This window comes from Chelmon rostratus, chromosome 9 (genome assembly GCF_017976325.1).
Source record: "Chelmon rostratus isolate fCheRos1 chromosome 9, fCheRos1.pri, whole genome shotgun sequence".
Taxonomy (NCBI): Eukaryota; Metazoa; Chordata; class Actinopteri; order Chaetodontiformes; family Chaetodontidae; genus Chelmon; species Chelmon rostratus.
The window spans coordinates 12,414,651-12,437,424 of record NC_055666.1 but is presented as its reverse complement, the minus strand read 5'-3'; the positions used below and the strand labels follow the sequence as shown (position 1 = coordinate 12,437,424).

The following is a 22,774-nucleotide window of genomic DNA, read 5'->3' as shown; positions in this document are numbered from 1 at the left end:
CTGCGGTGGTAGGACATAACAAACACTTCTCTTCTTCTGTGGGCCTGCTTCTCCCGGAATGCACTTGTCCATTGTCGCCACTAGGGGGCGCCCTCATTCTTCAATAAAATACCAGCGGGACTTTGCCTCACAAAGTAACCCTTGTTTATGTGTTGCAATGCATGAAGTGAATGGGTTCTGCCTTTTCCAAGAGGAATATAAGCTGTTGTCAAATAAAAACTGTGGTACATTCACATTTGTGTTAATAATAACCATTTATCCCTCAAGGAAAAAGATGATAATGGATTTAATGGAGAATAAAAGAAAATTCACCAAAAATAACAAGAAGATTAAAAAAAAAACCTTTAAACAAGTGATCCTTAGTTTGATGATGGCTTCCTCTCTCATAGACTATAACCCACAGTGAAGAGAGTAAATGTAGTTTTTATCACTGATACTTATTGGATAACTCATCATGTCTATGATATAAGATCAAAATACTAATATGCATTTATCAGATCGCTTTAGCATACATTTATTACTGAGTTCATACTTGAATGAAGCGTCAGAAACATTTAATTCACTTAACAAGGAGAATTTGCACCATACAAGCACAAAACGGATATAATGAAGGCCTTGAAGGCAGATTTGTGACCTGGATCACAGGATCAGGCAATAAAGCCAGAGCCACCTTAAGTTCTTTATCGAATCAGTCAATTTTGTGTTTTAGTTATGTAAAGTCTTCTACAAAAAAACTTCTGTCTTAGCACAAACCGGCTGATAAACAGAAAATCCTGCCTTGTGTTTATCTAATTATTAAGTGCATAAAAGTGTCTTTGTGCTGATTTTGCTCTCCTGTCCTGATGCAAGTGTCATGATGATCCCTTCAATATACCTGATTAAATGTTGCACTGTGGGTTCAAAGCACATGTGACACCCACCACAAACACAAGGTGAGTAGCCCTCCCTGCACCCCCCACCAACCCCAAATTTTCCTTGAGGGCATAGAAAAGGAAGCCAGCAGCTTCTTCAGCCCCACATACAAAAGCTTACAGAAGGGTGTGAGAATGATCCATTATCAGACTGACAGCTCTGAGCACTCCCCCGTCTCCACCCGCTCCACCTCCCTTTACAGATGGGCCGCTGAGCATTGGGGAACTTAAATTCCTCTCAATCTCAACATCAGTGCACACATTTTTTATTTTTATTTTTTTTACCAAATGTTGTTAAAAATACACAAATCATTTAATAGTGTGCACAAGAGCACTGCCAAATACTGATTGCTCTTTAATCTGCACGCCAAGTTAATTACATTTTGATCAGGCTTATGTGGAGGAGCATTGTGTAGCTTTATTTTTTAAGTCTTTTCTTATCTAACTTAATGCTAATTAAAGATCAGTGAGCTGATATGCACATGTTCAAGATTTCTTGGGGAAACAAACTATAAAACATGCCTTCAGTTTCATAATAAAATAAAAAAATTCAGCTATGTTTGAGGGCACAGAGCTGAGGCTCAAAGATTTCCACAGTCCACTGTGCTGTGTTTAACATGAGAAGCGCAGTCAATTTGCAAGCATTATATAGGAGAATAGTGTCTTGTGTGTGAGAGTGAGCCCCGTCACTGAAAAGATTTCTATATATCAAAATGCCATAAAACACAGAAAGCTGTGACTGAGCTGTGGAGGAGGAGTTAAGCAGCAGAGGAGAGACTGGACTTCTTTCTCACATGCTGAATAATAACTCTGTTTGCAGTCAGAAAAGCACAGAACTGTACAGTGCTGTAAGTCTGTAAGTGAGGGAATGAAATATTAAATGATTTGTTTTTGACTTAACCTCAAACACAAAGTGTGCTTCAGTCAGTGGTGGAAAAAGTAGCATATAGACACTATGAAAATAATCTAGTACAAGTAAATGTCCTGCATTCAAAGGTATTGAAAGCACAAATAATATAAATTTGTTCAGTACTTGAGTAAATGTACTTAGTCACGATCCACTGCTGGCTTGAGTTTGGTGTAGTACAACAGAGCTTGAATGAATAATGTGTTGCATTGACAGCATGTGGTCACAGCTGGAGGACTGTGTGTAAAACCTTCAGGGCAGTTGCACTGCCTTCGATCTGAACCAACGGGAGCAATGCAGTGGAAACCATTTCCCTAAAAGCTGCAGGCACTTCAGTCATGCTTCCTGGGAAGAAACACAGCCCTCACAAACTCAGCTCACTTGTGTGTTTATTTTTCCATGGCACATTACGATAAAAGAATTCCTTCAATCGTTCAGTGTCACATAAACCAAGACTACAAATTGGTACAAAATAATACAAAAATATAAATTGTAAGTTTGTGGTGTCATTTCATTACTATCACATTAGTCAAGTGTTGTTTGGTGTGAGTGACATCGGCACCTTTCACGGGAGGGGAAAAATGCACGGTAAGTCTCTAAATAGCTAAAAGACAAAAGCATTCAGGTATATCTATCACTCAAGAAAGGTGGCTGCAATATGCAACATATTAATTGTGTTCAGAGCCCACTGCCCTCCAGAGGAGATCAAGCTACAGCAAGTCAAATCACACAATACTCAAAAATAAGTTACAAAAGATGAACCAGTGGTGTACACGAGACAGTGATGGCTGTGGACAGCTTAAACAGAAAAACAACATATTGCACCTTTGACACCTCAGAGAGAAGTTGCTCATGAATTGAAGAAAAGAGCAAGTTGAACTCTAAAAAAAAATCTAGTTCACACCAACAGCGTTCATCAGGTGAATCACAACTAAAATACACTGAAAGGGAATGTGAAAATTTTAACAAAACTGTACATAAAAGATTAAAACAAAAGGAATAGTATCTTCATATCACTGAGAAGCACACTGACACGCTCTTTTCAGTGGCAGAAAAATAAACAAAGGTTTGGTGAGTTCAGGACTTTAATAGTCTGAGTGTTGCAGTTTCAGAAGGCTTCATGCAGTGTTATCTAAGAAATGCACATGTCTGACTGCAAATCTAAGGTTCACAGCACAAGCATGGCCACTGCTGAGCACGAGGCCCGACATGAATAGTCCAGTGTCAACAGCAAAGAAACAGCTTGAATAGTCAGAACTTGAGAAATACACACATATCAAGGTTCAGGTGTGAAATGGCGACAGTTACATATCATAAGTTAAGGTCACAATTTTCCAAAACTCCGAGCAGCTTTTAGTGTCAGTCAACATCATTCCAGAAGTTGGGGGCCACAGTACAGCTGTGACTATTAGTGGATCCACAGAAAGGTTAGCTTTTTTTTTTTTAATTTTTCAAGCAAAACTGCCCAAAATTCTTTACTTGCATCTTCTCTGAATGATAGCCAACTGTATATCTTTGGGTTTTGGACTGCAGGTCTTGGAAAACAAGCCATCTGAATGTATCGCTGTGAGCTGTGGAAAATCACGATGGCATTTTCACGATTAATCTGTCATTTTTAGACAAACTGACAAGACGGATTAATCGGTCATGAAAATAATTGCTGGCTGAAGCTGTATCACTCTTCAGTCAACGGCATTCAAGAAGAACCTGGGGTCCACGGCCGTTTAAGGTATCGCCGTGGTAACCAGTGGGCAACGCTTGTGACCGGCACTGAGTATCTGGATGTGTTTACACTTAAGCAGGAAGTGGAAGATTGGGCACTGCAGCTTTAGGATTCTGGGAAGCAATTACCGTCGACTAGCTACAGATGTAGTGTGTGAAACCAGTGACCATGAGGTTGTCCCACTACGATGTGAACCGACCGTTTCATGCATTTAGTTACTGACTTGTAGCAGAGTATGGTCCAGTGATGAAGAAGGGGAATATTCCAACCCCCGCAGATGCTGCATTAGCATCCACTTTAAAGCATAAAGCACAGAATAATGAAGGCTGCTAGTTTCAGCCTTGAAACCTGAGCCTGAATACACAGTTTCTATGAAATGGTACAAAACAAAGCTATAATTAATCAATGGTGTGTTTCTAAGCTGGTATAAAAAGCTACACTACATCAAACAAAAATGAAATAAAAACAAAACAAGAGCAAGGGAAAAAACGTCATCATAAATAAAAAGCTATGGCATGTTTCAATGGCATCATATTCAAGTAATCTTGTTCAAGTCCCTGATACTTAGTGGTTCATGTAAACATTGGAGTCATTAACACAGACACAGAACCAACAGTTCATAAGAAGGCAGCAGCAATTCATACTGTATGTACAATACACGACCAACGTCCACGTCTCCTTCACCATGCTGGTCCAGTCACATCAGTTTGTGTTAAACTTCTTTGAGTGGTGCTGGAGACACTGAAATTAAAACTTTTGTTCGACAGAGCCTGCAGCTGCCAGAGGGCCACATTTTCACCCGGGGGTGTGACGGCTCTGCCGCAAGGCTCGACTTTGGAGAGGGGAGAGGATGGAAGATGGAAGAGATGAGGACAAAAAAACAAAAAAACTTGAAACACTGCAGGTGTGTTCAAGCTGTGGACTTCACCTGCTGTGCTCCAAACAATGAATTCTTCGTCCCCTCTGAGGCCTTACGTGGTGAGGAATACCCAGTGGGGCCCTTCAGCTCCAACAGAGACTACAGGAGTTACATCAATGTTCGCTGACATTTAGAAGACACAACCAAACATTTCACTGACTTACAACAGCCTCTTTGCTTCCTGCCAAGTCAGTGACAAGCATCTGTTTCTTCTTCTATCTCTCTCAAACAGTGGCTCAAAAAATTACACCAGCCAATTTTTCCTCTCTAAAATGTGTTCAATTTTTGGGGATTAGAAATAAAAAAAAAATATATGGCAAGCAGCAAGATATCCTTATCACAGATACTTTGTGTTCTGTGCACTTCTAAAATTGGCTCAGCTGTCACACAACTGAGAACAGGCACTGAATGAGGTGGGTGTTAGATCACACGGCTGCTTTCATCTCATTCACAGTGATGACAGTCTCATAACAGATTTATAAAACCAGTCCAGAATATGCCGATAACATTTTTACAGTATTTCATTAGGAGTCTGTGGAGCATTTGTCACGTCAATGTGATGACTTCCACCGGGTCGGTCTTGCCTTTGGACCTCTGCTTGCGTTTGAGGTGTCTCTGTGAGTGGGACGGGGGAGCTGGACAAGCTGAAGGTGTTGCGGAGCTGACGGAGAGAGAGAGGAGGTCTGTAAAAGGATATTTTGGGGTAGGGGCTTGGGACGGAAGCATAGCAGTGCACTCCCGCAGGGGTTTGTGTTCCCTCTCCGTCTCCTGGCGTCACCTGTCAAAGCAGCCGGCTGTGAAAGTGTGAGCCCCCAGGTAGCCTCCGCTGTAGGCCATGCTCAGACAGTGGCGAGGCTCTCCAGCGAGGGCCATCTGCACAGAAAGGGGACCCTGGAGCGGCAGCGCACGAGCCCCTGGCTGGAGACCAGAGGTCAGGCTTGGGTAAGAGGGGAACCCACCCCCAGGAGTCATGGAAGGAGCCCCGGTGAGGAGACCCATTCTGTGACTCTGAAGGAAGTCCTGAGACATGTTCACCACAGGCCCCAAAGCCTGGGAGTCAGCCAGCGCTTGCAGCTGGGACAGGGACGGGGAATGCTGGGTAAGGTGTGGGAAGCTGTCCGGCTGAAAGAGCAGCTGTGGTGTGGAGGAGGTGGAGGAGGAGGAGGAGGAGGAGGAAGAGGAGGCTGGTCTCTGGATGGCTGATACTGGAGAGAGGTGGGAGGTCTGGGGCTGAGACTGCAGAGAGGATGGTCGGTGAGGAGGAGTGGATTTGGTCTTGTTGGCCTCCTTAACATCGTTGTCGTGAGCACTGCAGAGAGGAAAGTTTACACGTTAAAAAGATTACAAATAAAACAAATTTGCAGGCGATTGGGTGGTGAATTAGAACAACAGCCATCCTTGAAATGCAGGGAAAGAGCGAGTAAAAGATCCATCCAGAAAAAGTGGCTGCTCAAAAAAATCCTTTAACGGGGCAGAGATCAGTCTGTAACAACCCTTTTCACTCCCACACAATTGCTATGAACATGTGCCAACAATTACACTTACGCACATGCACACAAATAAACGCACACAGCCACCCACTGATCAAGAAATGTGCAACTTAATTACAATTGTTAAATGACACAGCTCTGAAGCTGTCAGCTAGGAGTATCAGATGGAAGAGCTTTGTCGCATGATACAGACAACATTATAAGACAGAAACAGGTGTTTTATAATCTAAAACCATGGCAACCAAAAATGTAGAGATAGGGGCCTTAATGTCGTCTCCTTGAGTTGCCCACTACACTTGGAGTGGCACTTCTGTCGACCTGGCTTTCTGTTAGACCTTTTTCATTTCCCTCTACTCAAGTCTGAGTCGAGCCTGCCTATCCAAATGATTTTTTGTTCTTTTTTTTGTTTTGTTCTATTTTCCTTGTAGAAAATTTCCTTCAGCACATTGATTCAGCTTTCATCATAAAGGAATACTGTAAGTGGAAGCATGCGATTGGATCCAACATAAAGGTTTCACTAACATGCACCTTCTAAAGAGCATCTTACACGTGAGGCCATCTGGAGGGAGCAGGAGAAACGTTACTGACTCGAAGATTTCACTGCTGGTTAATGCAGAACAACTTGGTAGAAACCTATACTACATGCCCTCCATTGTGGATATTTTCAGAAAGAGGTCTCATTTTAACCTATACCAGTCATGACATACAAAACAAACCAATTGAAGCAATGAGCAGTGTGGTTACAGATGCCACAGTAAGTGATTTAAGCACAAACTGGTTCACGATCAAAGTCTTTGTGTATTGTAATGAGATTATACAAAGGTTTGGCTGAATACTCAGTTCTGATTGGCCCAAGGTTTGGATATTAATTCCCAATAAAGGGACACTTCCTCTGTCTGGCCAAACTCAAATGTGATAAAATTACACTACAGAAAAAAAAAAGCCACATCCATCTATGAGTGTGTAAAAAGGAGTGGCCTCCCATGAAAACCCTGTGGCACCTGGCTGAGAATTGTTTGGTGCTGTGTGTGTATATGTGTGTGTGTGTGTGTGTGTGTGTGTGTGTGTGTGTGTGTGTGTGTGTGTGTGTGTGTGTGTGTGTGTGTGTGTGTGTGTGTGTGTGTGTGTGTCCCTTACAGCAGCATGAGTTCAATGCACTGGGTGAGGTGGTCCCAGGTGTAGCCTGTTAATAGATGCAGAGCAGTCGTCCAGCTTGGGGAAATCTGAAGGCAAATGCGAGATGCTGCAACACACGCAGCAGCAACCTGGGACGGTCGGAAACTCAGGAAGGCGTGGTCTAGAAAAACCCAGACACAAGAGTTACAAGAGAACTTACACCATAAGCTGGAACAAAGAAAAAGTAAGTCCAGTTCACTTTCCTCCTCTTAACGTACCTTGCAGTGAGACTTCTAGAAAGTAGTGAGTGTATTTGTCCATGAAAGCCTTGGTCTTGGAGAGGGAGGAGAGGGGCCAGCCATTGTATAGGTCGCCCTCCTGCACCGAGGCATGGAGGTAGTAGTCAATAAAGTGGGCGGGTGTGGGCATGCACAGGTTCCAGCCAAAGGTCTCCAGCAGCAGAAGCTCCATTTTGATCAGATCCTTCTTGTTGAGAACCAGGTTTAGGCTGCACATAAAGCCCAGAGAGTTCAGCTGCTCTAGTTTAGGAACCCGATCCTCCTTCTCCTCAAATTTACCTGGAAAGAGAGGAAGAGATACAGTGAGTTTACAGTGTTTAGTGGAATTCACACTTTACAGCCACATGTAACAGTTTGAGGGAACAAGATATGTCTTGTCCCTTTACTCTCTCCAGCTGTCACTATCGCAAATAAGGCAGAAATTCCCCCCCCCAAAAAACAAAAACAAAGAAAAGATAAAGACAGACAGCCCATATACTGAATGATGTTGTGCATAATACACAGTTGAATTCCTGTGATTTATATCTACCAAGGCTTTCTCTTTGCTCTGCTGGCAAGGCATTAACATGATATAAAATCTGCAAAACATTTTGCAGACCTGAAACAGTCAATTAACAGAATAGTTGAGCAACAGAAAGATTATATGCAACCAATTAAACAATCAAGTAATCGGTTAAAATGCAAAAATGGCATATATCCCAGCTCCCTAAATGTGAGAATATTCTGTTTCTCTTTGGTTGTTAATTTCAACCAGTCACCTTGGGCTCTGGAAAATTGTGACTGGTGTTTTTCACTATTTAACATGTTGTAGACTATACAAATAATGGATTAATAAAAAAAAAAACTAATAAAGTAATATAATGAACATATTAGTTGCAGCCAATTTATTGTTAATATGCCTTTTGTAAATCATCACCACATAAGTCATATAGCATTTACTAACAAGACAACTACTTGTACAACTTTCTATGTTCATTATATCTCCATCGAAAATAAAATCACAGCAAATATATCAATTACCTTTAAAAAAAGAAGAAGAAAGGAACATTTCAACAGAAAATGTTGCCAAAGTTAAAATAAGTCATCTTGCAAAAGAAAGTTTATTAATTACAATGCAGGCAAAAAGAGGTGTCTAAAAGTCAGCCCTAAGGAGCCTTACCCCAGCTTCCACAAAACCAAACAAGTGCCTGCTAAGCATTAGCAATTAAGCTGACTATTACTAAACATCTGGCCATAAAGCTTAACTACTACACTAACAGGGAGGTATCACTATAGGCTTACAGAGTGTGGGGCACTTAGTGTGGATTATATTAGACAAACACTTTCTATGAAAAAGCCAGTCAGCTCGGACCATAATATTTCTATCCTTTCACTCACTCCAGATTTCCGCAGACAATACAAAGCCATTACTGAGCCCCCTCCCCATCCCAAGATATCCTCCTTTCCGTGGCAACAGCCCCGAGGCCCCCGAGGGTCCATGTGACCAATGAAGAGGGGCGATTCTGCCTTTAATCCAAGGGTCCAACGGTCCCCCTCTGCTCAAACTTTAAAGAATGAGGGCGAGGAGGTGTCAGGTTACTCTGATACAGGCTTCCCTCTAAAATATCTGCCTTAGCTACACGAAGCTTTCAGTGGTAAGATGTGAAGACACACTGTAGACATAATGAAACTGACTGGCACTCATGATTATAGCTCAGCAACATTAAAATTTAAATGCAATTATTTGAATATCTGTTCATACAAGGAGCTACAACTGCATTTCACTGTGCAGTCTTATTGTATAATCTTGAACCTTTTAATGTATTTGTCAGCAACTGTAACTCCTGTACTGACTAATAAGTGGAGGCTGCTGTATAAACAGATAATGAAAGGACAAACACAGTTGTAATAACTATAATAAAAGCAGTGTTACCTTAGATAAAGATCTCATTTTTTTACACATATGTACTAAGTGAGACATGTAACCGTTGAAAAACAAGCCTTCTTATGGACAAGTTATGTACAACCCTGATTCCAATAAATGTTGGCACACTGTGTAAAATGTAAATAAAAACTGAACGCAAAGATTTGAAAATCCCTTTTTTGACTTCTATTCAAATGGAATACATTACAATCACAAGGATATTTAATGTTCAAATGGATAAACTAATAGTTTTTTGTAAATATACGCTCATTCTGTAATTGATGCCTGAAAAACATTTTTAAAAAGTTGAGACACGGGCATGTTTCCAACACTCAGTTGGCATTTGGGAGCTGAGGACACTAACTGTTGATGTTTTGGATGTGAAATTCTTTCCCATTCTTGCTTGATACGACTTCAGTTGCTCAGCAGTCTGGGTCCCTGTTAACGCATCTCAGATGACCTAAGGCCCAAAAGAAGTCTGTGGCACTTCTGGATATTGTTGATATATTGCTTTTGCTTTGCATGGTATAGCCACTTCTAGATGCAGCAACAAACTGTGCTTACCAACAACAGTTTTCCGAAGTGTTCCCAAGCCCATGTAGTAATATCTTTTGCACAATCATGCCAGTTTTTTAACACAACGCTGCCAGAGGGATCGAAGATCACAGGCATTCAATGTTGGTCTTGCCCTTCCATGCAGAGATTTCTCAACTGTTGGACTATTTGCCCGCAAAGTTTTTCACAGTGGTGAACCTCGCTCCATCCTTGCTTGTGAACGACTGAGCCTTTCGAAGATGCCCCTTTCATACCCAATCATGATACTATCACCTGTTACCAATGAGCATGTTTACCTTTGGAATGACCCAAACAGATGCTTTTGAGCATTCAAGAGCTTTCGCAGGCTTTTGTAGCTCCTGTCCCAACTTGTTTGGAATATTTTGCAGGCACCAAATTCAGAATTTATTTACAAAAAAGAATTCAGTTTGTCAGTTTGAACATCAAATATCTTGTTTTTGTAGAACAGGTCCAAAAGGACTTGCAAATCATTGTACGATTTGTTTTATCTACATTTTAAACAATGTCTCTACTTCCCGGATCCCGATTATAATGGCAACAATTTCTAAAAATCCTGTAACATACAGACAGACAGACAGACAGACAGACACACAGACAGACAGACACAGACACACAGACACACACAGCTGAGAAAGTGCTATTCAGTCACTGTTGCAGAATTATTTTGTATTATATCCATTACCTAGGTTATGTTATGTATCGGCTTTGCCTAAATATGGATCCAGCTGAGAATAGCAACCCCTCTGTTTTAGTAAAGCCTGGTCTCTAATCTAAAACCATGGCAACCAAACATTAAAAATGGGGGGTTTATTGACTTTTCCAAGTTGCAGTTGGAAGTGGAACACAATTGTCTGCCGTTCCAGAGCTATTGTGGTTGTCTTTCATGGACCTCATTTATCCCTTTATGTCCATGTCTTAGGGAGACGGGTGTCTTCCTACTGAGTGTGAGTTTTACCACTGATGTTGTGACCGACCATTAAGCAGGGCAGGAGAGAGGAAGCGAGAGGGAATGGCTGAAAGAGCAGGAGGGGAGGGGTGTGGGGGATCCGCAGCCCAACAGGCCATGGAGGTAATTAGCAGAGAGGCAATAATGGCATCTCTCCACCAGAACAGGAAGCACTATGAAACAGGGCTGTTTACACCCACCAGGGCTCGTTCCACAGCCCAGTCCACACTTGCCCCATTCTCTCACCCTCATATCCTCTGATCAGGGCTCTGTCTGCTGCTAGACCGCTATGTCCACAGAGACGCTGCCATAAAAAGCAATCAATGCCTTCAATCTCCACACAACCCCAGTCTCTTTGATCTAAAGAGAGAAGTCAATCTCCTCATTGTGCTCCGTGATTACTCTTCTGGATTACTACTGTGGGTGACCGGGCACATGAGAGACATGGGATGTACAAAAGCACTGACAACAAAAAACAGAGCAACTTCAGAAGAACCTACAGAAATACAGTATGATTACAACCACAAACTGGTTTCATTTACTGCAAAAAAGAACTGACTCCTGTGCGTATTACAGCCTGTATGACAAAACAATGCTTTCATTCATCTCAATGAGATGGCACAGCAGGGGTGCAGCCACAGAGGGCTCCAGCAACGAGCACAGGGTAGTAGGCCAAAAAAAGTTGATCCATCTTATCTGCAGCACACTCCCAACAGCATCAAGCAACAGGGCCAGGTATCCTTTGAAGTGCTAATTAGAGCTGTTGGTTACTATTATTTGCATTACTTATTTCATTGATTAATTGTTTGGTCTAAATTGGTCTAGTATATTGGTCTTAATTGTTAGAAATAGTGAAAAACAAGGTGATGTCTTCAAATTACTTGTTTTATCTGACTTAAAGTCCAAAACATATTCAACTTACTATAACAGGACAAAGAGGACAAAGAAAATCAGCATATATTCCCATTTGAGAGGCTGGAAAGAAAATATTTTTCTTAAAAAGTTACTTAAATGGTAAAACGATTATCAAAGTTGAATCCGATTAATTTTCTGTCCATCAACTAATGTTGTTTCAGCTGTAGTGCTAATATCAGCTTCATTTAAAATTTGCAAACTTTAGCCAGGTCATTACTTAGATCAGGAAATATCATTCATGTGCATGGATTCATGTGCCATGAATTACATGGCAACTTTTTATACTTGATCATTTTTGATACCTCCTGTTAGAGACAAATTTCAGGTGCTTTTCAAAAAGTACTTCAATTAATTACAAACCCAATCCACCAACATACTGCACTAGTCAGTCAAAAACATTGAAGTGCACATACCAACTTGAACACATTGTAGTACTGTGTTATTTTACTGGTTTATATTTATCTCACATTTTGCACAATCCCATCTAAAACAAATATTGACACTCATTCAGTCTGTCATTGTTTTGTTTTGCCATTTAACTGGAGTGATTTCTACGTCATCTTCTCACCAATACCCTGTAACAACATGCCAACACTAATGCAGCGCCTTGTCCCATTTTAGTGTGTGAATGTGGCCTAAAAGAGACGGTGCATTCCTCTCCTGTGAGTTCAGTCTACCTGGAATGCAGGCAGCTAAATGATCCTATCTTCAGTCTGTGATCTGAGAAGAAACACAGATTAAGAAAAAAAAATGTTCTTTTCATGCACACCAACCACCTTCTCATACACTGCAACGACAGGACACCTCTCCTTTCTAACAGCACCCACAGGTGATGGTGATGATGAGAAAAAGTCGAGTAAAAAGGGAGAGGTTAAAAGTCAGGGGTTAGGATAAGGTAAGACTAGGATGCAGAGCCTCCCCCCAGGTGTGCTGTTTGAGGAAGAGGTGGAGGTGCGGGTGGGGGTTGGGGTTGGGGTTGGGAAAGGTATCTAGTGATAGGGGCTGCTCGGAAACCTGAGAGCTGTATTCTCACACAGAGAGACAGTCTCTGTTTCTGTTGCTCTTCATTTTGCATCATGTAATTCTAGTCCATTTTGATCAGTCCTCGAAACAGTTAACTTCCTCTAAAAGAAATGTAAGGTGACAATAATCAGCTATGTTTTCATACAGTTGTGATGTCCAACACAAAAACAGAATATACCACCTAAAAAAAAACCTGAACTACTTTTAAAAAGTAAGCATATGTTAGACACTTATGGATGAACTGATGTCAATCATTCAGATAATATACAGCATGCATAAAAATCAAATAAAAAGAATAACTGTTTTCAGAAACTGTATGTAAAGCGCTACAACGAACACTAGGATATAAGGTCCCTATGGTACATTATCTCTGTTCTTCTCTGACAGTGGGATGAAAAGTGACAGAAATCTGGTTAAAATATGATTATTGGCAACTAAAAAAAGCTATTATGAAGAATTGGGGCATCTTGCACCCCCAACACAGGACTAGTGGCTAGTAATTGTTGAAGAAATCTAAATGGAAAAGTTGATAACTATGTTGAGACAACAAGACGCATGTACCGGTAGTTTTCAAACTTTTTTTTTTACCTGCTGTTATCATTTAATGCTGATAATCTCTTAACAATAAAGATTCAAGCAAAGATTTAAGGCAATGCTCATTTTCTTCCTCATTCGCCTCTTGTTTTTCTCCTCGACTTGACAGTCATAGAGGAATTTCCTCTGCTCTTTAAACTCTTTTCATTTGCTGGTTCATCTTTCATTGGGAGTGTGAAATTGGTCACAGCTCCATCATAGAATCTCCGTGTTGCCACCCCTGGCCTCGGCAGCTCTCACAATGTAGGCCTGGGCCGACCCTTGACCCCTGATGCTAATGCTTGGGTGACCAAGGAAACCCAGCCCTGTGTGTGTGTGTGTGTGTGTGTGCATTTTAGTGGGATCCATCAATTGAGGGTGTAAAGCATCTTGCCGTATGGGTGATGAGGGCTGACACAGGGAGTGTGTGGGCAAACAGAGCTTTAGGCGTTACACAACAACACTCAAAATCTAATAAAATTCGAACATTTGGACAATAATTTATGGATTACAATCATGCAAGAGCTCTGATATAAACAAAAAGGTGAACTCATGCTTTGGTATCATGTGATAATAATGAATATTATTGACTTTTCCGAACCCATCAGTACATCTTTACATAATTTTTTTAATTACGAGAGCCCCACATGACAAGAGTTCCATCAGAATTATTGTCAAACCTCTGAGAGGGGGATAACGGGGGAAGTGGGTTCCCCATTAATCTACATTTCAGGGCACCCTGCTGAGTGGTTCAGTTCTAACATGTCCAATTTTGCAGGCCACCACCTCTACCTCCCTTTCTACCCTGTTTAACATCAGCAGCCGACCTGCCTTTGAAGTACCGCTCCACTCGTTTCCCAGCCCCCCAGGGACATGGGGCTGCTTTTACTGGCCGCCCTGTCCCAGGACAGCTCACTCTGCCTGCCCCTGACAAGGTGAGAGAATGAAGAGGAAACAGAGCCAGCAGCAAGAAGTAAAAGGACACCGTCAGAGCCCAGCCAGTTAAAGGGTTATGTAGCAGTAGAGCAGTGCCATTTCAGTAGGAAACAGTCTGATGTATTAGACTCCAATGTGAATCTTAACTAGATGGTCACAAAAAAGTCCATAGGTTTATGCAAAGGTTGTCACAGCGACCACCTCCTCATTTAGCAAAAAAAACACACACACAAACACACGACTGCACACACAACAACCTCCACCCCTCAGTATCTGCTCCCCTCCCCCTCTCTGGGAATGGTCTGGCTGCCTGGCTGGCTGTCCTGCTTGCATTTGACGGGCTTTTGTTTGAGGCCTGACTCGGAGAGCATATGGCAGGTGCCCCTCAGCACACAGTTCCTCCCCACCCCCGGGCTCCAAGGCCTGTGTAAGTGCACTGTGAAGTCAATATAACTGAGCTTCTTGTGCATTTTACAGGATGCTCTTTTTTTGTTCAGAGACTGAATCAGGTTCACTGAACACAATAGATGAGATCCAGTTTCACAGTTACTTGCTGTGGAAACACACCAATCAAGAGCACCTAATGATCATAATCAAGAGCCAAACAAAAAAAAAACTTAATAAAATATGTAAATGGGGAGTAAAATACTGCCATAATGAAAAAATCCATAACATTCTTGTACTAGCTGGCAGCAGAGGCAAATCGATGGTGTCATTTACCATAACAAATAGCTGCAGTATGCAGAGCTCTGACTTCAGGGACCAGGATCTGCCAAGAAGACTGATGTGATCACTGCAGGACTTCATGGAATGTAACACAATAGAAACTTCAGTATGGGGATGTGGACTGGATTCTAAATGGAAATATTCAGTGTAAATACAAACAGTCCACTGAAATTCACACTAAATTAACCAGGATTTTGGTTTCTCTGAGTAATTGGATTTTCTGGAATGAGATGAGGTCTCTAAATAAGTGCCCAACAGTCAATAACACACAATCCCTGTGGACTTAAAAAAAACTGACCATAATCTTACTCCTGCAAATGACAAAGAGCTCATCCATGAACAAACACATGCACACACAAGCACCCACAAAACACACACACAATAGAATAACAGGATTAAGCAGTGACTGCTGAGAGGCACAAAAGAGGTAGCGATTAATTAACCGAGTGCGGAAGCCAGAAAATTTTAAAGAAAGACCATGTATGTGTCTGTCAAAGGCAGGCAGTGGGACCTGGGGAGGCTGTTCAATAACTAGGCCAGATTCCAAAGCACCTCAGGACAGATAAAAACCCAAGACAACTTTGAATCAAACACCCTTTCAAGCTTTCATCAATCATGGCAGAGACTCCCAAGAGTCCTAGAGGAGTCAGAGGCAGGCAAGAAGAGAAGGGAGAGCCTGACTAACTGAAAGCCACAATCAAAAGATTCAATAAAAAAACCTGATTAATCTATTAGAGAATAGAAGAAGAACCTCTGTCCAAGTTGGCTTGATAATATTTATATCACTCCATGAGCAAACCCTCAATGCTATTCTTGGATTCTCAAGAGATTGCTTTTAAATAAAACCTCTTTCAAGTCTCATATTCAAATTTATCCCACCACAGAAACTACTCTGATTGCAAAGATGGCTTGTGCGTGACTACACACATACACACAGACACTCAGAGCCCTCCCAAGTGAGCAGGCCCTGTTCCAGACTCCCACTTTGACGGCATCATTAGTCTAATTACCCATGATGCCAAGGGCTGCATTAATGTACAGAAAACCTCACAGTCTGTTAATCACCACACAGACACAGAGACACTAATAACTACCACACATCCTGCGCCATGCATCAGCAGGGGAAGAATGATTAACACACCTGCTTTACACAAAACACACGCAAAGACACAATTTGTATATTTTACAGCAGAAAAGAATGTTGGCTACTAGTTATCAGATTAAATCATCACATCACGCACTTCTGCAGACACAGCTTGAAAAGGGAAGCAACTACAAGCAAATGCTAACATCAACCAGTCATCATGTGGGGAGGAGAGATATTTAGGAAATTAAATCCAAAGTTTTAACTTGATTGTTTTAAATCTGCAGTGCAATCACCAAGTATGTCCTCAGCCAGACAGTACTTTAATGATAAAGGTGGTGTTTTCCGTACATTCAGTTGAAATATATAGAAAACATGTTATTTTGTTCCAACTTCCCTATCTTATCTCAGACACTGAGGTCCAAGCCCATTTGCAACGAATGAAGATGTAAAAATCAGTCACAAAGCTGTAGTCTCATTTTGTTATAAAACACTCAGTAATTTCCTAAAAAAAGGCTGGGCACTGTAGTTCACTGCACATGTTACACAAATAGTGTGTAGAAATAGAAATAGTTCATTTGTTTGAGGCTATTTTCAGCCGTGAAAGAATGCACATTCGGTGCTCAACTGAGTAGCAAGAGTGTATGTGTGATTGACTGAAAATAAATTACAGAGCCCACATTCATGGTAATGAAGGAACATGTCACCCAGTAAAATGGTGGCCTTTGGACAACAATGGAGCTCTGTGGAACAGAGGAATAGGCTACACATCAGGCTTTGGCTTAAGAGGAAATATTTGAAAGTAAGATCAATTTCTTACTTCAAAGTACAGAATGTCATTATAATTAATTATCTTTTAGGTATGAAAACAGGCTGATCCACTAGTGACTAAACATGAAGACTAAATGGATTTCTGTGGGGATTGTAGGTAGGCTGTCCTCTACAATGAATCACATGTCTTCAATGATAGAGTAAAAAATGAAAAGAAAAATCACACCTTCGATTAGAGGACATTTTGATCTTAGCAGGTTCCTAGTTCCTAGTTCGTCTCAAACTGACTGGTTGGAACTGAAGTAACAGCAGCAGCCCCAGACATGTTAGTACAGCCAAGATCAAAGACATACAAAGCGTTCTGCAGACACAAGCATAATCCCCAACAGTTTCTCCTACAACAATAGCACAGTCATCCTTCCACAATGGCAACCTTGTTTTCCTTTAAAAGTAATATTGCAGCTACAGTAAACTGTCATTAGAGGCTATCAGATCAGTCGGAAAAGTGAAGCTGAAGGAAAAAAAAAAAACATCATGGTCTCGTGAGCGTAACTCAAATTAGCCTTGTTGCAGGAAGTGTTTCACCTTGTGCTATCGGCATAAACCACAGTCAAAAAATCTAAGAATATGACGATATTTACAGTGTAGCTCTTCTGCATTTACTGATCAAGTAAAAGTACAATGCGTTTCAAGATGAAATGTAAAACCTAATTTCAGTCAAGTTACCACTGTTCTAGATTTAGATTTAAGAAATACAGTTTCCAAAACATCAATTTTCAAAACATCATCAAGAGAAGTAAAGAGTTGGTCTCAAAATAAATGTTCTCATCATGCAAAAAATACAAAAAACAAGCATGTCCGTAGATATACAGAAAGAGGTGGAAGACTGATAATGGACTTACTAGCTAGGAGCAGACAGGAGAGGGCAATGACATAGAGCTGCTTGACGGCCACATCGTAGTGGTCCATGAACAAGTCCAGCAGGTAGACAGCTAGGTGACGCGCTGTAGGACATAGCTGGTAGCGATTACTCAGGATGGCCAACAAGTCTGCAAAGTACCGTCGCATGCCAATCTGCGGAGAGTGGGCCCGATAGACCGGTAGCTTCAGCTCCTGGAGAGGACGAAGAGGAGAGGGATAAGGGGGGATATAAACGACAGTGGAGTAAAACAAGGGGGGTTGTAAAAAATGTGCATAATAATAGAGAGTCATGCATGTCTCCTGCTGACAGGGTTTAACAGGAGAGCTGCTGTAGGTCTAAAATACTCACACCAAGAATAAAACTCAATTTACCATCTGAAATTCTTCATTATGCTTCAGCCTCATTTCAATTTCATTTAATTCACCGTCGCAGCAGAGAACAGGAGCTAATATGGGTCATTGCAGGGGTCTCTGAGCAATGGGCTAAGGGTGGTGTGTGTGTGTGTGTGTGTGTGGTTCAGCGGGGGGGCATAGTTCCTCCAGTGGAGGCTGAGTAGTAGATAGGATTAGGTTTCACCCCTAGCACATCTCCTATTCATGTTCAATTAGCTGCATGTGTTTCAAAGTGGAAGGAAGACACTCGGGGGCATTAGCATTGAATCAGCCTCCGGTATCTTTCCAATCAGCTACAGAAAACTGGAGGAGCAAAAGGCTCCAGTTTCAGAATCTGCCTCAGAGTAAGAAACAAAAAACATTTGGTACTGGATGTACAAACTCACAGCATGTACCTTCTCTGTATTTAAGCTGCTTATATAAAAAAATATTTGTTTGTTGTTTTCTTGCTCTCTGTGAATCTGACTAAAACCAAGGGCTTTTGAATTGGATTAAAAAAGAGATTGAGGATTGGTAGATTAATCTCCTTAACTTCAGACCACGAGGGGTCCTTACATTAGAGAAATACAGAAAACATCCACATTATGTCAGGGATGTCTTTTAGGAACATCCCTGAAATTAGGCTTGCTCAGACAGTCCCAGTGTGGCTTGAATGCTCGATATATCAAAAGAAACTCCTAGAAATACATCAACAGTCTATGCTTTGCAAAATACAATGTGCTGCAGGGACAAAAGGTACCAAAAATGTCAACTTTTAACTAAAGTAAAACAACAATGATCCTCAGACTGACACTTCAATGGAATCCAAAAATAAACAGCAACCCCCCCACCCACCACCAACAAATCCACACATAGCCAGAACACCCCCGGTGCCACAACCAGCCATACTGCCCAAGCCTCCCCAAACTCTCCTCTCCTCCCACTGCTTCAGCCTCTGCCTCTGGTCCATCTGTCTGTCTGGGGGTACAAGGGCAGTAGGAGAATGGGGGTGGATGTGAAGGAGGGTGAGAGGGTGGGGGGGCTTCCAGAGTCTGGAGGGGCTCCAGGGGGGTCTGTGTGGGGTGGAGAGGTGCCTTTGTGGGGGACCCGCACCATAATTAAGGATTCCACAGCTGCCTCCGCCTGATTTGCATGTCTGATAATTTGCCACATGCTACACACCACAGCTATCTCCCACATCAGGGCATTACCACTGCAGCAAACGTCATTAAGGCTGGATGAGTCTGTGGGGGAGCAGGCGCCATGCAGGAAATCTTAACACTGTGTGAAGGCCTTTTTACACACAGCTCTGAAACTGATTCCACCATTATTTTCCATTACAAAATTTACTACGCTTTCATCTTACCCATGTCTGGAAACACACGTCCGTTCATCAAAAGTTTGTAAATACTACAAAGCATTTTAAGCATTCTCACTAAAATTAAAAGCAATCTGCTCAATTTAGACATCTTAAAATAGAAAATAGGAGGGCTACAAGTGACTTAATGCTCCAAGCAATCTGCAGTTCGTTTTGGAGATTAAGGACTCCGTGCTTTTAAATGAGGACATTCGCTGCATTTCTTGATTTTACACTATAGCATATATTGGGCTGTGATATTTTATCAACCAAACAATAAACAGACTAATCCACAAAAGAATCTGCAGATTAATCAGTAAGGTAAATAATTGTTTTTTGGAACTCAACTTTTTTGTCCCACTAATAGACCAAAACCCATATATATATTTAATTTACAATCATGTAGATGAGAGAAATGCACCAAATCTTGATGTTTGAGAAGGAGGAACAAGCAAATTACTGTCATTTGCATTTAAGTCATTGAGAAATTACCTGAACGATAATTTGATTATCGATATTGATTGTTGTCCCAGTTTTCTGTCAAATGACTAATGAAGTAATCAAACATGCTATGTTTCAGCATTACAAATGAGGCGTGTTAGGATCTGAGACCTTTACGATTTCTAGCTCCTTAAACTGTCACCGTGAGAAGTAAATGTAAGGTCATAGCAGGTAAGAATCAAGCCTTTATCCCTCTGAGGAATGAAAGATGGTCAGCAAACGATTAATCACCCATAGATTGACAGAAAATTAATGTGCAAATACTTTGATAATGATCAATTAATCCCTGAAGTCGTTTGTTGGTCAAACAAAACAGGTATCAAAATAGATCGCTGTGGGAAATGTTAACATATGTTTTGCCCAATTTTCTGACATTTGAGGAAATAATCTGCATACAAATCAATAATGAAAACAAATGCTAGTTCTAATTGTGAGATACATCAACAAAAGGGGGGGGGGGTACTGCTCTTAAAGGTCTGGCAGATCTACTATGACTTAAAAAGACATATATACACTATGTTGTCTGCTATAGTTGCATAAATAAAGCAATCAACTCAGCTGTTTCTATTAAAATGAAAAAAAGAAGCATTTCTCTGTTCGCCATATTTTCTGGATATTTCTTTTCTGTCACTCTGCAGCATTTACAATGAGGGCATTGCATTATACAGTATATACTGTAGTGAGCCTGTTGCTTAGGATTTCACCAGAAATGCTGATATAGGGCAATCAAACCTAACATTAGACTGACCATCTCTCTCTCATTATAGTATGTAAGAAAAGAGTGGGTGTGTTGTTTAGTTTCCAGCTCTGTGTAAAGATTTTCCACCTAACTGACAGCTCACTCTGAGTCAGTCACTGTCCAGAATGAGTAAACCGATGTGTAAATGAATGATTCATTATATGGGCTAACAAACATATGATTCACAATCTGATACACTACAGTCCTCTCTCTACTCATATATACACTCTCTGGTACGTTCAGGCACCTAATATCTAAAACCTGATCTGTATTCACTCCCTCAGCGCGAAGCTGGCAGCAGAGTCCCAGCTCCAAGATGCCAGTCAAGTGACAGATGTCTCCATTAAAGTGACACATGGGAAGAAATATGATCACGCTTCAAGGTTAATTAAGACATTCTCAATTAATGAGCGTTAACTCCTCCATGTAATCTAATCTAGATCATGTTTAAATAGTCAACGGGACCATGTAATTATATTTTCTTCCCAACTTTGTGTGGTGTGTGATATGCTGCTGTTGAATATCAACACAGGCCCGCTGCACTGATTATTTTCATAATCAATATATGTACTCATTATCTTTCACAATTAATCATTTAATCAATGAAAATCACATTTTCTCTCAATTTTCTATTGATGGATTCACTGGCTGCAAAAAGGCAGCAACTAATGAAATTTTTCGTTATTGACAAATCTACCAATTATATTCTTGATTAGCTGATTAATTGCTTGGTCTTTAAAATGTCTTAGAGGCCATTGTGACTTTGTCAAATGGTATTCTTGGTTGTTGGAGGATTGAAAAATCTTGACGACCTTACTGATCTTAATGTTTTTCAATGTCAGCGTCATGTTTTGATGAGCAGACACTATCTAAACAGGTTTGGCTCATACTGTCAACAACAGTCTCCTATCAAAATAATATCAGACTCACCTTGATGCGGAGGGATTGATGGATATCTGCAGCTAGCTGTCCTTTCCACCACTGCAACTCCCTCTCCATCTTTCCCATCCAGAGGACACTTCAAGAATCAAGTTTTACCTGCCAAGACAGATGTTTCCAGAGTTCAGATACCTCAAAAAGGGGTATGCTGGGCCGAGAGTGGCAACTAGAAAATATGTTTTCAACAGGATATGCGCTAAAAAAAAAAACCATCTGATAGAAGAGAGAGCGAATTAAAGTTGCTCTACCAATGGGCTCATCAAAATGGATTTCAGCATGTACTCAGCTAGAGGCTCGTGTTTGTACCGGTGCCTAAAATACTCTTTTTTGAGAGCTAGAGTCGTTTTGATAAAGTTTCTGAACACCTAGCTAACCCCACAGCAGAGGACTCTCTCCCAGCATAGGCCATTTTCTCTGCTCGGGAATTTAAATGGCCCAGTTAAATGCCCACTCGACCACGCTGTAGGTCAAACAAATCAAAGCAGCCTTTCAGTGATGCCACTTTTTGACACGGTTGTTCACCGCGACGAAATTACTACTAACAACCCGCACACTTCGGTTATCATCCAAAAAGGCGTCTGCACCACGAGACAGCGGCCAAACAGTGAGGCTACTCAAGTTAACTGCCCACCGAGCTCAGAAACACTCGCTTCGCTTCAAAAACAAAAACAACGCGCCGGGATAAAGCTAAACATCTCGACCCAAAGACGGCTCGTTTCTCCAACATGGCAGGGACCTGGTTAACTTTTCCTCTCGGTGGTCGTTAACATGTGCCACTCACCGCTCCAACGGGAATGCCCCCCAGACCCCTTTGTCTCAGTCCGACATCCTGAACGAGAGAACTCCTCTCCGGCTCAACTTTGAGAAAGACCTCTTTTTTTCGGCGAAAGGACACCGTTCAAATCCGCGGGCAAATTCACAAAACACCTGCCGCCGCCAAAACCTGGCAACAGGCGTGCGGTCGCGCCGTTTTCCCCCAACTGTTCACACTTTTCCGAGAGATTCCGCTCGGCCGTTTTCTCTCCGGTGGCTCCGCTGTAACAAAGTAACCTCCTCGGCTGCACCAGCTGCTGTTGCGGTGCGAGGCTCGTGCGCTCGACGTGAGGCCCCCCTTCAGCCTGGGAGGT

The 22,774-nt window shown here is 41.6% G+C and overlaps 1 protein-coding gene across 1 annotated transcript; it reads right to left on the bottom strand.

The window, feature by feature from the left end:
• Positions 1 to 2,190: 2,190 nt before the first annotated feature.
• Positions 2,191 to 22,667, bottom strand: ccnjl (cyclin J-like). The gene is made up of 6 exons (XM_041944026.1): positions 22,429 to 22,667; positions 21,639 to 21,746; positions 17,721 to 17,931; positions 7,345 to 7,644; positions 7,088 to 7,247; positions 2,191 to 5,769 (listed from the first exon to the last, which is right to left on the bottom strand). Exons 2-6 carry the CDS (start codon positions 21,714 to 21,716, stop codon positions 5,235 to 5,237), a joined length of 1,284 nt encoding a protein of 427 aa, XP_041799960.1. The 5' UTR covers positions 21,717 to 21,746; positions 22,429 to 22,667; the 3' UTR covers positions 2,191 to 5,234.
• Positions 22,668 to 22,774: the final 107 nt, after the last annotated feature.